The 17,316-nt window shown below is 42.6% G+C and overlaps 1 protein-coding gene across 2 annotated transcripts; it reads left to right on the top strand.

Moving 5' to 3' along the window:
- The first annotated feature begins 218 nt into the window (after positions 1-218).
- tmtc4 (transmembrane O-mannosyltransferase targeting cadherins 4) lies at positions 219-9,830 on the top strand. 2 transcript variants are annotated; one of them, XM_069154279.1, is made up of 19 exons: positions 219-423; positions 525-629; positions 762-967; positions 1,125-1,240; positions 1,670-1,886; positions 3,482-3,569; positions 3,739-3,839; positions 4,114-4,206; positions 4,408-4,569; positions 4,896-5,098; positions 5,421-5,595; positions 6,478-6,609; positions 6,785-6,864; positions 6,953-7,060; positions 7,167-7,308; positions 7,545-7,659; positions 9,019-9,131; positions 9,258-9,327; positions 9,564-9,830. In XM_069154279.1, the coding sequence occupies exons 3-19, from the start codon at positions 773-775 to the stop codon at positions 9,710-9,712; spliced, it is 2,259 nt and encodes a 752-aa protein (XP_069010380.1). In that variant the 5' UTR covers positions 219-423; positions 525-629; positions 762-772; the 3' UTR covers positions 9,713-9,830. The 2 variants fall into 2 exon arrangements, with proteins under 2 accessions (XP_069010380.1, XP_069010379.1); XM_069154278.1 differs by having other exon boundaries at positions 219-635.
- The last annotated feature ends 7,486 nt before the right edge of the window (positions 9,831-17,316 follow it).

Genomic DNA, 17,316 nt, shown 5'->3' with positions numbered 1-17,316 from the left:
ATGTCCCCTCGGGGATTAATAAAGTAACTACCTAACCTAATCAAATGATCTTAAAAACGCAACTGCGTCTGTTAATACTGTTTTAAGCCCCTTTTTAAATTTTGTTTTTTTATATATACATATCCACTTGTGATCAGCTCCACTCACAACATTACACACTCATTCGGCATCAATTATTGGCTGAAATTGACCACGTGACAGCAACAGCGAGGAGGAAGTGTTTGCAGCTCGAGCGTGTACGTTTGTTTACAGCCGCGAGCTCTCCGCGAGGAGTGTCTTCTGTGAATGAAAACCTTCCGCCTTTCGACAAAATAGATATATATAAAAAACAAAAAACAGATAGCGGGTAAATACCAGCATAACAAACTACCGATAAAGGGGAAAAACAGCCCGCTGGCGAGGCACGCGGTTAGCTTGCTAAATGTAAGGTACCCTTCGCGTTAACGGCGTCGCGTGCTAGTGACAACGTAATTGCCTCACCTGTGGAACAAAGTGCAGATCTAATCACTGCGTTTATCGCGCAGGTCCGACTTCCGTCTCTCCTCGACGAGTTCACGTTGAGGTCGTTCGCTAAACATGAAGGGTTGCAAGAGAAAGGGTGACCTCTCGCAACGTGTCCTCTTGAGAAGGTAAAGGTATGAATCCAGCCTGTGAATAAACACGGGGATTTTTATGAACGAGACGGTTAGAAGTGTGTGTGTGTGTGTGTAGTATTTTATAGCAGCTTGACCCCCTGTGTAACACGTGACTCTTCCCATCAGGGAGCAAGATAATGACTCCGAATGACCCGAGGAGTCGGTGCGTGATGGCGTTGACTGAAGTGTACTGGGATCACCACATCCCCCTGCCAAAGCTCGCTCCAGTCCAGGCCAAGGCCACCGTCGCCCTGGTGGCACTCCTGTGCTTCATCAACAGTTACGATGGAGAGTTTGTGTTTGATGATTCTGAAGCAATTGTCAACAACAAGGTCAGTTTTCCTTTTTTTTTTTTTCAAGATCATGCAGAAAATCCTGCAAAATTATTTCCCTTTATGTTGCAAAAAAAAAAATGTTTCATTGTCTTACTGCTTATGCCCCATCAAGTGCTAGAATCTGTCTTTTTTTTTTTTAATGTGTGTGTTGCAGGACTTGAAACCAGCAACACCCCTGAACAACATCTGGAGCAATGACTTCTGGGGAAGCAACCTGAGCAGCAACTCCAGTCACAAATCCTACCGACCTCTCACTGTCCTTACGTTCAGGTAAGGAATCCTGCGTTCTGTCCAGGGCTGACCCCGACTAAACGATCCTGCAACTCGACTAATAGTCGTCAGTCAACTCTTTGTTGTATGCTAATGATAATATTATGCTGATACTTTAACTAATAATTTAACGATTTCAATATATAGTGTTGTGGGGTAGAGCAAAAATCATCACCATCATCACCTGGCATGAACTGGGCCTTGATTTTCTTTTCTGGGCCGGTCAAGGCAGTGCATAACATTTGGAAAGACAACACACAATGACGGCTACACGGTTTTTCACCCTGTCCCGATGGCATCATCATGTCACATCAGACTTAACAATAGCGTCGCCCTCCTCTCAAAGACATGCTTGTGAGCCTGTACTCTCTTACACCTGCCATACATTTAGCACCAGGTTTTTTTTTTTCCCCCCTCTTGCTGCTGCAGGCTGAACTACCTCATAGCGGGAGGCCTGCACCCTGTTGGTTTCCATGTGCTGAACATCATCCTCCATGCTGTCATATCCGCCCTTATGATTGACATGTTCGCTATACTGATTGGTGGACTGGCCTATGATGAGAAGGGTAGGATACTGAACTATGCTCCCAAGACCTCTCTGCTTGCTGCCGTCTTCTTCGCAGCGCACCCAGTTCACACGGAAAGTGTAAGTATTGTGATTGTTTATTTATATGCGCAGTATTATCAATGCAATAATAAATGTAGTAAATGCAATCTTTGAATACACATTAATGTCAATAATATCCTATGATGTGAAGTATTTAGTGGTGTGAGAATCCCATATAGAGCTAAAGCTCTCAATAGTCATTCATATTGTGCAGTAAAAACATATGTTTTTTTTTTTGTGTGGTTTGGATGCATTGATCACCAGTATCAACAGAAGATGCAGACAAGAAAACTGTTTCATTCTCAACTTTTTGGACTACCCACCAATCCATGATGTATAAAGCAAAAATACTGCAAGAGAACACTAACAGTAGATCTAAAAGAAAAACAATGTTCTTTTTTTTATTTTTTATTTTTTTACATTATATCAAATCATAGGTCACACTGGCGTTTATTTTTTTTTGGTGAGAACAAAAGAAACATTTGTTAAAATATCTCTGACATTTAGCATGTCAGAAACAGTGCAGTACAGTTGTTCAGTATGATACTGTAACAAAGTATTGTTCCCTCCGTGTACTCGCACATCTCTTTGTCTGTTGACAACTCTTTGTCTGGTGTTAAGTAAAAAACACTGTGAAGAGTCCCAGAAATTCTTTAAATGCAAGTGAACGTAAATGAACTTGTAATCACTGATTCACCGTATTTGCAGTGTTTGACTAAAGTTGCCGTAATGCATCTGAACAATGAAGAAAACAATGTCATTAAAACAAATTGTTTTTCATCCAACTCTCCAAGAAAACAAATACAGATTTGAAATCGTTGAAAGCCAAAGAAGTCATTTACATATCTTCATTCCCATTTATTTCTACCACAGCGTCATGTATGAGCTCTTTGGTTAGCTGTAGTTTTTTTCTTTGAACTTTGATTGGGTCAGGTCAACGCTTCCTGTTGAGGGCATTTACAGCTCATTGACACGTAGTATACGGGTTGTGATTTTGGGCTCCAAATAAACTTTTCGAACCAACATGGAACAGCAGTGCATCAGGAGATCTTGACTTGCCAGTATAGACGTTTTAATACTAAACACCTAGTGGTTCCATGCCAAGAACAAAAGCCCCGTCTCAGCTGGGAGCGCAGGGCCAAGGTGCACGCAGTTGCGCGGCCTGACTATTTAAGCTGTGTTGGGATGCTTATTGACCTGCCAGTATATGTGTTTTTGCTGTAAAGCTTGGCTGGAAGGCAGCAATTCCCCCTCTCCATTCTCTTTAATCATGCAGGGCAGGGTGAGACCTGGGGGGTGGGAGGGAGGCAGTCTGTTGGCTTAGGCCTGCTGTATGTATCAAAGCAGGCAACCCCAGGACGTCAACCATACTGTACCCACACACTGTATAGAACACACACACCAACAGGCCACGCTGGTAATGAGAGTTGCTTCCTTCCTCTGTTAAAAAAGCTTCCAAGTTATTACCGGGTGCACGATGCAAAACAGAGCGTGATGTTAGCGCGCGTGTAACAAAAAGCAATAACTTATGAAAGAATGCATGTGATAATCCTGTTCTTCTGTTTTACTGCTCCGTGTACGACGTCGTTTAATCTCTCGCAATTTCTCTCCCTTTGCCTCTCCATCTCAAAAAGGTGGCGGGCGTAGTGGGCCGAGCGGACCTTTTATGCGCCCTGTTCTTCCAGCTCTCTTTCCTCACTTACTGCAAAGCTTTTAACAGAGGTAGGTTGCCAACACAAATCTTTCTCTTTAAGTTCAAAGGACTTTCCATGTGTGCTGAAAAATATATTGCCAGCGTCAAAAAAAAAAATCTTCGAGCTGCTAGTTTTGAGACGCGTCTGTTTGAACACCTACATTTTAAGCCTTTGTTGTGTTGGCTTTGTGTTCTCAGGGAGTGACAGAGATGACAGGTTTTCTGTCCAGTGGGTCGTGGTCAGCCTCTTGCTGTGTGCCGCGGCAATGCTCTGTAAAGAACAAGGCATCACCGTCTTGGTATGAAGTCTTCTTTGGAAATCCATTTTTTTTTTTTAGAGTTGATGATTTCATCACATCCAGCAGAAACAAAGTGTAAAAGAGAGATTTCATCAGTGCTGCAAGATAAATACTTTATAAAGACATCCCAATCGATTGCATCTCCTCCTCTGGTGATTCTTGTCTTCATTAACAACCTAAAAGACTCATATTTTTTTTACACGTGAAACGAGCTAAATATTCGTTTTGCTGCTGACCTATATGAATTTTAAATGCCATTTCCATGTTCCTTCAGGGTGTGAATGCAGCCTTTGATGTCCTCCTGATCTGTAATGTTAATGTGTATGAACTCAGCCAGAGGCTTCTCCTTAGGAAGAATCCACTTGATGTGAGTTACATTATATATACCCTCCCCCTCTTTTCTGTCATAAATTATGCACTCACTTACAATATTAAAGTCACATCACATGCATTGTCCATATAAAGCAGCGTGCATTTCGGTACATTATTGATGAACAGTGCGTGAAACTAACTGACAAGCATAGATTTTTGTAATTGCTGGTAACAAGTGATAATATTTTTCTGACAGGTAAGCGACATATTTCGAATGGGATTGCTTACACGATTGGCTCTAATGGGTCTGGGAGGACTCTCCATGCTCTACGCACGCTGGAGGATAATGGGAACAGGACCCCCGGCATTCACTGAAGTAGACAACCCCGCCTCTTTTGCAGAAAATATATTTCTTCGAGTGAGTACAATTTCATTGTGGAGTTTATTTGATTGGATACACAACATGTAATCATGCACCATAGTTATGCACAATTTTGTCATGAAATGATACTTATTTTTTTCAAGCTGTATAATGACATCTATGCAATTAGAAGTCGACTCTATTGAAGCACGTTTAATTTTTCCAGTTTAGTTTAATTGAATGTCTAATATTATGTTTGTTGTGAGTATCTTCATGATTTTTAAACGCAGTGACTGTGAGTCTGAATGTTAAATGCTGCTCTTCCTCTATCGTTCTCTACCCTCTCCCATTCTGCACCCCTCCTGTTCCTTTTTGATTGGCAGATCGTGAACTATAATTACTACTACTCTCTTAATGCCTGGCTGCTGCTGTGTCCCTGGTGGCTGTGTTTTGATTGGTCCATGGGCTGTGTGCCTCTCATTAAGTCAACCACTGATTGGAGGATGGTGTGGCTGCTGCTGCTCTGGTGCGTCCTGATAGGCTTGATAAGCCAAGCCTTTTGCTCGCAGGACAGCCAGAGAAGGAGGTAGGCGAGCACAGCCGTCTCACACTCGCTGTAGATGAAGTGAAAGTACATGTTGGACTCTCTAGACTTACACTTGATTATGAAAAATAGTATCATATCCACTGCAGTGTGACCAGGGAACCACATCTCGATTCTGTTGGAGTGCTTCTCTGTTGGTTAGACACAGACAGTGTATGTGGTTCATAGGGAAGGTTTTTAGAGTTTTCCTTTTCCAAGCCTGAATTTCATCTCCATACAGTGTAAAACAGACTTTTTTTGTGTGTGTGTTATATGCATGATTATGAAGCGCTGGCCTTCTGTGGCCTTTTTCTCTCCCTACCAGGACACTGACTTTGGGTCTGGTGCTGCTGGTCGTCCCTTTTCTGCCCGCCTGTAACATTTTTTTCAGGGTGGGCTTCGTCATCGCCGAGAGAGTGCTCTACCTGTCTTCGGCTGGCTACTGCCTGCTGCTGGCCTACTCTCTGGGACACTGCTGCTGTCGCTGGTCCAAGTACAGGGTAGGGTTAAATGGTACCAAAAATGTCACATTGAAGCAGTGGTGTCAACTGGTGAGGTCGTTTTGAATGGATTGCGAATGTGTGTGTAATTACAAAGTTGAAGTCTGCAGAATTTCATCTGCTGTACTTTTATATTGAAAGACATATGTACGTTTCCCAAGCTGTAGCTGGTTGCTGCCAGCTTTGTCTTGACAGTAACAACCAAAAATGCCGTCACCTCACTAGATGTCTCATGAGAGCATTTGTAAACAGGGTAAGGACGAGATAAGTTCTTATTTTATACAGTTGCGTTTAGCTTCTTCAGACGTCATACCAGCACCATTTTAAACTCGCCTGTAGTTCAAGATAAGTCTGCTGTTTTGTTTCTACTTTTTTGTTTTTTTGCACGTTTTTAAAACGGTGTATGAAGGCATCGTGTATTTGTGCTTTTTGTTTTTTTGGTGTGAAATAAATTGGAGTAGATCAAAAACTTGGGTCGTGGCTTAACGAGGAAGGAAAAATGTGTGTCTGAACCGGTTGAGAACCGTTGCACTGAAGTAAAGAATAAAGCGCCCAGTTTCCAGCTAAGATTCAACACAGTGACATTTCTGAAGTCAACAGTCACATTGCACTGGTTTGAAACGCTTTTATTTAACCACCTGTTCATGCTGCTTTGATGATTCTGTAACTCAGCGATGTAGAGGAGGGACACATGAGAAATGACTAATGACTTACCTATGAAAGGATGATAACAGCGGGCGGTTTCCACGTGTTGCACAGATACAGTTTCAGGCTATGAACTCTGTTGCTGATCATTTATTTGTGAGCTTGATGTTGTAATGATTTACTGTACTTGGTTGTTTAAGGTTTCCTTTGTTTTGTGCTTTTTCTTTCTTTTTCCAGAAGTTGCTGTGTGTCATGGTGTTCGCGCTGTTTTGTGTGTATGCAGTTCGCTGTGCGCTCCGTAGTCACCAGTGGCGGTCAGAACAAAGCCTCTTCACCAGTGCGCTGTCTGTCTGTCCGCTCAATGCCAAGGTAAAAAAAAATACCTTCACTGTGTTCTTCTGTCTCTATTATGGACGTGTCAGTAGGTAGTTCATATGTCAGTCCTTCCAGGATTCATTTGTTTGAACTGTATGTGAAAATACATTACAGCCATACACTTTAAGCCCCACTCTGATGCCTTATGTGTTGATGACTGATTCCTCAGGTGCATTATAATGTCGGTAAGAACCTGGCTGACAAAGGTAACACTTCTGCAGCTATCAGCTACTACAGAGAGGCAGTCAGGTATGTCTCCTCACTAAGCAATGGCAATTTGATCAACTTCTAACAAATAAACAAGAAGTTGACTTGTTTTGTTGCTTGTTTCTTTCAGGCTCCATCCTACCTACGTCCATGCAATGAACAACCTGGGGAATATCCTGAAGGAGAAGAATGAACTTGTAGAAGCAGAGCAGCTGTTGGCTAAAGCTGTTTCCATTCAGTATGTTGTCCAAAATAAAAGAATACATCACTCAGTACACACAAACTATCGCGTTGTTTCACAGATTCCTGCCTGTTGATAGCTTTGTATTGTTGAACCTGTGCAGGCCTGACTTTGCTGCAGCTTGGATGAATCTGGGTATCGTTCAGAACAGCCTGCAGAAGTTTGAGGAAGCGGAGCAGAGCTACTGGAACGCCATCCGCTTCCGCAGGAAATACCCAGACTGCTACTACAACCTGGGACGCTTGGTGAGGCTCCGAGATGTGAATACTGTCAGTCAGTTGTCATCATAAAATGAACAATAGATGATGTGCTTTAACAAACAGAAATAAGGGTTTTAGTCATTTTTTTTTGGATGATGCTCCTCTACGACTTGGATCCTAAATTCAAACCACATAAAGAAACGGAGAAACTACTGTATATTTGTATACATATATTCATATAAGCCGGATTTTATAACGCTGTTCGTCTGTTTTCATGGCAGTATGCTGACCAGAACAGACATGTGGATGCCCTGAATGCTTGGAGGAATGCAACTGTGCTGAAGCCTGAACACAGCCTGGCTTGGAACAACATGGTCATTCTGCTGGACAACACAGGTAGCAGCAAAACACACACACACACACACACACACACACACACACACACATGTTTTAATACACAAACGTCTCCAATGCTGTACTGCAAAATGTTTTCTTGTGCTGTTTGTGTGAGAAAGGTTTATTTAAAACAAATACTAGATAATAATAATAATAATAATAATAATAATAATAATAATATTCACTTATTTGTGAATATCAGTGAATTCATGAGTCACTTCACTGTCACAGAATTCCGTCTTGTGGCTGCAGCTTGTTACAGCATTAACAGCCAAGAAACACAGCGTTGTTATTTTGGAAAGGCAGGAAATCTAAATGGCCAACAAGATTAGACCGGAAGAGCAGGAATCAGCAATGCTTGAAATTTATGTATTAAAGCTTTGTGTTGTGAGTTTTGAAGGCACTCTTCCCTGCCGTGTGGAGAATGCTCTGATTTCCAAACGCTCGAGCCGTTTTGTCAGAAGCTGCTCCCGTGGGGGCGGAGTCTCCCAGGAGGGCACTGGAACTGTCCAATCAGGGCCCAGTATGTTCCTGATCAAACGTGGGCAAGCACAGCGAGAACAGCGCCCCCTCAGAGTTCCCCCACCGCATTTGTTCCCCCAAATCTGACAGAAATAATTCTCCCCATCTCCCCATCTCCCCAGCTCCCCACCAAACAAACAAAAAAAGCAAAAAAAAAAAACAGAGAAAAGAAGAACAATAGGTGTCATTTTGAAATAGTGAGGAATTGGGAATATTGTTTTCTCTTTGGTGCTCACCCCTCCTCTTTTGTTTTTGATCATTACACAAACAAAAGAGCGAATCAGTGTAAATCCAGGCAGACGCACACACAGTCACACATGCAGTCACATGTTGGCAAGCTGTGTCTGAAGGGCACAGGCCATGACTCAGGACATGACTGCCATTGTTTCGCCCTCTGTCTCTCTGTCTGTCTGCCTGTCTCGCTTTCTCCATTGCTGGCCAGACATCAGACGGATCTGTGACAGAGATCAATAACCCAGTGGGCCTTGTGTTCAACCTTAATTAGGAGACTAAACCACTCCTCCGTGTGTGGAGAGGGAAAAACTCTCCTCTAGATACTGCTGATAAATAAACAGTCGAACTCTCAGCGTTTGAGCTGTTTCTGATGTGTCTCTGGATCTGTGATTTTAACAGTCTAAATGTGAGGCAACATTTCTGCAGCATCACTGGAACTGGGATTAGGTTTTGTTCCATTAATATTGTGTCTTGCGCTGATTACACTGAAAGTAAATCTGAGGCCCCCCCTAACCCCTCCCCCCCCTCTCTCTCTAGCTGTAGGTGTGCTGTGGGTATCATATAATATTTATGTCTGACATTTTTGGTAATTTTGTCTCGGAGGTAACTTGGGTCAAGCAGAGCTGATCGGCCGAGAGGCTCTGAGGCTCCTCCCCGACGACCACACCATCATGTTTTCATTGGCTAATGTCCTGGGGAAATTACAGAAATACAAGGTCAGTCAAAACAGTATAAACAAACAGAACTCATGCATGTTAAAGATTTTCAGTCAAGGGTGGTAAATCTCTCTGACTAGTAAATATAATTCAGTATGTTGTTTTGTTTTTTTTCTTGTTTCTCAGGAGTCCGAGGGCTTCTTCCTTCACGCCCTTCGGATCAACCCAGATGCAGCTAGTTGCCATGGCAATTTAGGTAAGTCTACTGCAATTTTGATTGTGTCACATATTGTACAGTGTTTCTGAGAAATTCTGAGCACTCAAAAGCAAAAAGAATATTTATGTATCGTAGCAGAAGCAATATTGTGCAGCTCACCTGTACTGAAGGCTCCAAATGAATAGAATTAGAATCGTTGCAGCTTCTCATCTTAAAGAAGGTTTCTCTTTCTGTCTTTTTTTTTTTTTTCTTTTTTTTTTTTTTTTTTCCCTCAGCTGTGTTGTATCATCGCTGGGGGAAGCTGGAGCTGGCAAAGAAACACTATGAGCTGTCTCTAAAGTTGGACCCGGAGGCTCCTGGGACCAGAGACAACTACAACATGCTGCGACGCAAACTGGACCAGATTAAACGCAACACACCCTGAGGGAGCCCACTGGGACCCCCGCCTACTGTAAAACAAATTTTTCCATTGTTCCACTTTGTATTATTTTATCTCACTAATTCTGGCTTTGAAACATTTGGAAATAAAAAACAAAACAAACAAAAAAAAATCTGCGTATCGGGCTCCAGTTTTGTTCTTCAGAGAAAGAAAGGGCTTAAAACAGGGGAAACAAAAGGGAAAAGCAATATGTTGCGCAGTTGCAAATGTCATTTAGTAGTTTGAGGAGACTTTTTCGTGTGCGAGACCCAAGTGTCGAGTATCTAATTTGATTTCATGGCGGTGAGATGTGTCTGGAGCCGGGGGTGTTGGATGCCTGCGCCGGTTACATGGTCGGCTGCACTGTGCTGTTTTGTTGCCCCATTTGAAGGCCATGTGGACCTGATCCACGGTGAACCCCATCCTCTTTTCATCTTTGACCCCATGTTGTGTCAGCTGGACGGAGCGCCATGCATGTGTGGACCTAGAGAATCTGCTGTAAAATTTATTTGGGTTGGCCCTTTCTCAGCGGTTCCAAATGTTCCTCTAAACTCCAAAGCTGCTACAGTTTGGACCGAGGAACGCTCGTGTCCGCACAGTGTGGGAAAAACACAGGACACCGACTGTCCGGGGTATCAGCTGGTAAGTGTCGACCACCGGTGGGCGCAGGTGGTAATGATGTCCTTTTTTTTTTTTTCTAAATGCACATCTCTTTGTTCCTGAGTGGGATGGCCCTCCGAGGTTCACAACCCCTTCTGCCTTCCGCTCCTCATGTCGCCTCTGTAGTTAATGGGAGAAAGGTGTTTGTCCTGGGAAGTTTTTCTCAAGTGTCCGCCAGAAGATGAGGGGTCAGCCGAGACAGGAAACCCACGGCCCGGTGCTGCATGAAAACAGCTCCATAGCACAGAGCCATCAAAGGGAGACGGCGATGATCTCCCGGGGGACTGTGCGTGCACGCACACACATGCAGGCCGGCTCTTCTTGAAGCACGCTGCCGAGAGGAAAAGCAACCCCAGTGTGAAACATCAGTCAACAAGTGTGCACACGAGGTCAAAGTTCAACACTATTCTATTTTTTCACCTGCTTCCTACAGCTCGCAGGAAACTTTTGAAGCTGCGGCGGGCTGGTATGGCTTTCCTTTAGGGGCCGCGAAGTTTGTTTACACATACAGTACAATACACCAGTTGACGCTTTGATGTTTGGGAGATGTTAACTGATACACCCATCGGGGGGGGAGAGGGGGGTGCCACGGCACACACGACCATCAATGTCCTCCGTGTATGACCTCCTAAATATGCAACTAGTATCACATGATGAAATTTCCTTGTTGCTCAACTCTTGTTTTTTATTTTTGCTGCTTTGATGTAAAGAGTCAGTGGTCGATACATCTGAAACCACAACAAATAGCCTGCGCGCGCACGCACACACGCACACACACACACACACACACACACACACACACACACACACACAGGGCACACTCAAAGTATTGTTTAGTTCAAGATGAAACCTGTTTCAACAAGACTCGTGTAAAGGTCAGTGTGGTGAAAAGACTTCATGCTATGGCGCGAATGCAGACAGAATAAGATCAAAACCCGTTCGGATAGTGACAGTCGACACCGAAAGCTTTTCCCTCATATTATTTTTGGTCATGCAGTGTAACACGCGGTGCTGCCGACGCACGATTGGCTGCAAAACCATCAGCTTTTCCCTTTATGTACTTATGGATCCTTTCTTTACTTTCTGTGTGATCCTTTCATTCAGTGCCTGCAGCTGACTGTCTGGCTGCACAGCTGTGCTGGCACACCAGTGGGGGAGCCCACTTTTATCATAATCATTCTTTGAATACCTTTCATTATCATAAAATATGTGAGTATTAAAGGGATGGATTCACCGGCCCCGCCAACATCTTCATTATCCATTCTGACTGACAAAAACCTGCTGTCCTACGGAGTGACATTAATAAAAGATGGGATACTACAGCCTTATGAAGTGCTCTCCTTGTTCTCCGGGTTTTCACTGTACACCTTTTACCTGCTTGGATGCTCCATCACAACGACACAATGAAATCCACTCCCGGGCGAGGTTCTTTATTGTGTTTCGTTAATCACGTTGATGACTTTTGATCATTACAATCAATGGATTAGGGAGACTCATGTCTGATTGTTCACAGCCAAAACCACTCAGAAGTCTGTAGTACTAAATACAACAAGGCATTTTTTTTGTTGTTTTGATTGCCACAAAAGTTATTAGGAAGAAGAAGAAAAAAAAAAAAAAAAATCATTGTCATCCTTTTGTTGCAGCAGCATATTCAATAGAAAAACAAGAAGCAGGGGAGCACTAATTTGAACCCACTGAGGGTGTTTTGGAACAGCAGGTGTGCTATTTTGCATCTGTTAAGCGCCAACAGCAACCCCCCAACAAATATCAAGAAACACACGTCTTATCAAAATTGCCACATGGAAATGTCCCGACGGAATAATTGAGGCAACGAATGGGAATACATCTGGTGGTCATCCTGAGAGGGAGTGACTGGGACTGCAAGAAGGGCCTTTTGATCTTAGATTTATGTGTGTATATTTTTAGAGGTAAATAATGCAGTGCATCATAGATATGTTGCTTTATTGTAGTTTGTGGTATGTGGAGACGGACTCAAAGGCTGCTTGAAGTGCACACGCACACGCACATCCCACAGTCACAAACATACTGCACTGTACATGTTGTACGAGTGGCTTTGACAGAGTTCTCATCAATGTGACAGGATGTGATCAAGGGCAGTCCTGTGATGTGTCCGCTGGGCCTCCGTAGGGCCCTCACTGTCCCTCCTGCTCGCTCCCCCTCCCCCCAACCACAACAATCCTAATGGGCTCTGATGGGCACCTCCATCCTGCCTGTCTAATTGATGTAAATACTGTGCATTTGAACCTGAAGTCCTTCCCACCATCCCAGCCGGCCCCTCCCTCTGTTTCTTATAACAGTAGGGGTCAGAGGTGAGGCTGAGTGAGTGATCATTAGAATGGCAGTTCTTATTAGAGGAGCAGCTTGTCTGACACCCCATCCGCATCTCGGAGAGGGACCCACCCTGTCCGCTTCATCTAGATCATATTACATGACACGACCTCAGAACAGATACTACCAGTGCACTACAACACTGTGGGCCACTAGGGCATGGTGGCATTTTCGGAGGGGTCCCCCTCGCCTGTCACAGTGCTTCCCTGACACCACTCTGTCCGTCTGGCTTGGATGCACTTTGTCATTTTAAGGAGGGCTACTGTCAGTGGGTATTGGGACCGTCGTGTGTACATGCCCTGGCATTTTCAGCTCTGTAACAGAGCATCTAGCCACCCTCTTGAGGGTCCGTGATGTCGTGGCCAATGATTAATAGTTAGAGATGGGCTATAAAGTGTCCAGTGTGGCCAGATGCTAGTCAGGGCTTTGTTGAACTGATATAATGGACATAGTCTGCCAATTTGGCTCCCTTACAAAGGCTGGAAGTTCCCCAAGATTGATTCTGTCTCTATGTAGTGGTGCCCTGGGGGCTGAATTTTGAGGATGCACTCTTGTGAAAAATGTTGCGGTGTATTATCTTTAGCTGAGAAAAACATTGTGAGCGATCATGAAAATAACAAAATGGTCAATATACTCACTGACATTAAATGCAACAGTGAAAATGTAAGCCAGTTTAGGATCATTTTATCATTTCTTAAGTGAAGGAAAAGGCTTTCTGGCTACAGATGAATTGGGAGGGGGACAGGGATAATTTGCAGCAGGAGCCCTATGAGGCTGTTTTGCAAAACAAAACGAAGCAGCTAGACCCTTATTGAAAAATATAGTGCAGTGAGATGGAAATTTATTAACTGGCACCAGTTAATGTGTGCATTATTCATTTCTGGTGAGCATGAAAAATGATCTAAAGAGGTTTGAAATTGCAGACGCGCAGGCTGACTGCACAGTGGCTGGGCTTGCTGGTTCGTTTCATCCTCGTGCAGGGGCGTTTTGGGCAAGAGAGGTGGAGGGCTGGAGGGACAGAGGGATGGAGGACGGAGGGGAGGAGAGCGGGCCCCTTTCTGGACAGTAGGGTTTTCCAGTAACAGCTGTGCTTCTCTCACGAGGGGGTGGCAGCAGCACCGGGAGAGAGGCTGCTTGGGACAGATGGACCAACACCACCTCCCATCTAACCTCCCACCACCACCACTTCTCTTATTAAAATCTCGAACACTTTAATGTATGTATATGCACTCACGTTGTATGGAAGTAACTGAGATTTTTCTTCACCGTTTTACTTGTCTATATTTAAGGTTTCGCTCCAAACACTTCAGGGAAAGAACGGTGTGTTTGAGTTCTCTTTTCGGCTTATTTTCCTCTCTCTTGCTGCTTCGCTTTTGAACCGAGTCTCTCTGCCATTCCCTCTGACTTTCTTCTTCTCCTTCTTCTCTCCACCACTGCTACAGTCGGAGGTGGTGGGCAGGAGTTGGTGCCAGTGGCATATGGCTTTCCACTGTGCTAAACATTCATACAAAAGACAGGCCCATCAGTCATGGCTGTGGCCGGATGAGGGGAGAGAGCAGGCCTCTGATGAATGGTGTTTAGGACTTACCTGCTGTTAAAACATTACCTCCCAAACACCCCCCCCCCCCCCACCCCCAAAAAGCACGCTGAACATTAAGAACTGGATGATATTATAAAATACGACCCTTGCGAGCGCACATCATGTACGCCAGGTTATAGCAAATAATAAATATGCTTCCTAAACCCCGTGCTCAGAACCCCGGGTCAGGCCTTCATAGACCAATTAATGCAGAGCATCTGCTGTATACGGGGAACAAGGTAAAGAACTTTCCAGCCATTTTAGTCAATTTAATAAGAGAGCTGCTTCCTGCTTGCTCCAATAGCTCTTATTGCTACAGTGAGCATGGAAAGGGTCTCCTCGATTAGACCAAATTAATCCATTCTTCAGGGATTCTTTTTCTGGTTCTATGGTGAAACCAGCGCGCCTTTGTTCTTCCTTGAGCCCCGGTGTTTTTTCTGCCAAATTTAACAGAAGGCTCGGAGGGTAACAGGGGTCCAGCCCAGTATCACCTTCTGGAGCAGAGCAACTAGCAGAGAAAGACAATCAGCCTGAACCCTGCTGTCTTCAGCACAAAGTGAAAAGACTCTAATTGGGCTTTTTTACGCTGCATTTTCCTGCAGGATTGCTGGATCATGAAAAAGCAATTAAACCTCAGAGCTGCAATTCATTCATTCTCATTTTTATCCTTTCAGTGGAAAGAAACAAATTTGAAATCACTTACGTGAGTCAAGACTTATGCTTTTTGTGATATTTTTCTGTTTTCATTTTAGTGTGAGAGAGACAGGCTGAGATGATCACATATTTAGACAAATGGAAACACAGCTAAATGAAAATAAAATAAAGGGTCTCCTGTCACATGCCTCTGAATTCAAAAGAGATCTTCTATTATTGCACACAAGATGTCTTTAAACCTTAAGAATAGTCAAAATCCATTTTGACAGGACTGTAGTTCTCAGCGTTACACCTAGAGGCAGTGCTGCCCACAAAACCTTGACCTCAGGACTGCAGCGCAAATAAAGTTAGAAAACATTCAACATGTATATTTTTCATTAAATGTTGGTCATCTTTTGCCTCTAAAGGGAACAACATGTGTCTGTAAATGATCAGGTCAGGGATAGGAGGTATAAAACACAGGAGTTATGAGAGTACAACCTCTTCAAACAACATTTACTTTTAGTTTCTGACAGTTGTGGTGTTTGAGTTAAAGAGCCTTAACTGCAAAGCAACATTTAGACCACAAATGTTTAATTCATGTAATTATGTTAATCAAATTACAGCATTAAAAAAAGCAACAAAAAAACAACAACATTAAAAGTTAAATACACAAAGTAAAAGATTGCATTGTTTCTATAAGCAAATTCAATACTTTCAATATTTTACAGGGCTATTTGACTTAAAGCCCCTTTTTTAAACTATTCTTTTTCTTTAATACAATATACATAATACTAATGTAATCACCCCTCTGACATTTGTTTTTACCTAAATGCATTATTTGAGTAAATATTTTGTAGACTCTAATAATCCAGGGGAACCTTAATTAAAGTTGTACTTGCTGTGTTGTAATTTTCTGAAACAGCTAATTACAGAAATGTATGTGTTGTTGCATCAAGGAAAAAAAATAAAATAAAAAATCACTTTTATTTGGGAATTTGTATTTCCTGAAATCTGTTGAAAAAAGCAAAACAAGCAGCAAGTGAATTTGTTCATCTCAAATATTGATACTCATCAAAAAGTATGTGTTTTTGTTGGTGTTTATTTCAGAGTGAGAACACCCAATTAAATATGCATATTAAAAGCTAAAGTGTGACAACACAAAAAAGTTGCAAATAAATCAAATAATAATATATAAATAAACAAAAGTTAAGTATGTTAAAACAATTAAGTCCATGTGACATTGTGTCACATTAAAGTATTTATAGAGGAGGAGAGCTATCCAATAAATTATCGTTAATATTGTTTAATATCTTTTTTTATTTTAACAAATTCATTTAACGTTTAAAGTCCCGTCAGTAATAACTCCTGATGAGAGACACAGATGACCATCGAGCTACTCGCCCCATTTTCAAACCAAACATTGTTAACCAAGCGCTTAACTATCTCATAACTCCAAATGCTCCAGTCGGCAGAGTCCATCCATTGTAAATTAGGTCTGTTAATGTACTCTCCTCTGCTCGCAGACACAGAGAGGGACAGTGGTGGGTGTAACTGCACACACATGCACATGATCACACGCACGCTCCCAGAGACTGTGCAGTGGTGTTGGCCTTGCATGCACTTTTGTTTTCCCACCATGCACAAAGTGATCAACTATCACACCCCAGACGGTGAGATGTCAACATGAAATACCTTCATTTGCATCAGCTTTAAAAACTGCCTGACTTCTTGTTATGCCAGCGACCCACCAGTGTCTCCATAAAATTCACTTTAGCCACGGGGGTCCTGAGACCTTGCTAAATACTGCCCCAATACTGCTGTCAACAGTCCGTCAATCACATGACAAATCCTTCTGATTAAACAGAGCTTCACTGGCTGCTTCACAATGGGCTGGAATCAACTGAATTAAGTCTGGACATGTCTGTACTGTAGAATTATGTCATTATGTTTTATCTACAGACGTTTCTGCCCAGTGTGTGGGCCCATTTTATGTTGCGCAATTTAAAAATCTAACTTAAAATCTTTAATGCAAGCATTTAAATATTTGTTCAAATCTGTAAGTGGTTTTGTAAGTCTACTTCACATATTAGTATTTCATTGTCGGATGCTTAATTTTGTTCTTGCAAAGGTAATGTTTCACACAACGACAGATGCTGTGTTTGCATCAACCTGAGAACAGTCACATGCCTAAAATAGCAAAATGTATTCTTGTTGTTAGGCCAAAATAAAATAATGTATTAACTTTTATTAAAGTGGCAGATATATTCTATTTGCAGATATTCAAAATAATATGTAGATATATATTTTTTTTTATTTACAGCAATTTTACAAGTTCTTTGTGGGTTTTTTTTGCACTTGCTCTTTTTTTTATGTAACTGACAAAAAG

The sequence above is a fragment of the Embiotoca jacksoni genome, unplaced genomic scaffold (genome assembly GCF_022577435.1).
Source record: "Embiotoca jacksoni isolate LCO1_2020_lvr unplaced genomic scaffold, fEmbJac1.0.p SCAF_2, whole genome shotgun sequence".
Taxonomy (NCBI): Eukaryota; Metazoa; Chordata; class Actinopteri; family Embiotocidae; genus Embiotoca; species Embiotoca jacksoni.
Note: the sequence above shows the minus strand (reverse complement) of the source record. Positions and strands in the feature narration are given on the sequence as shown.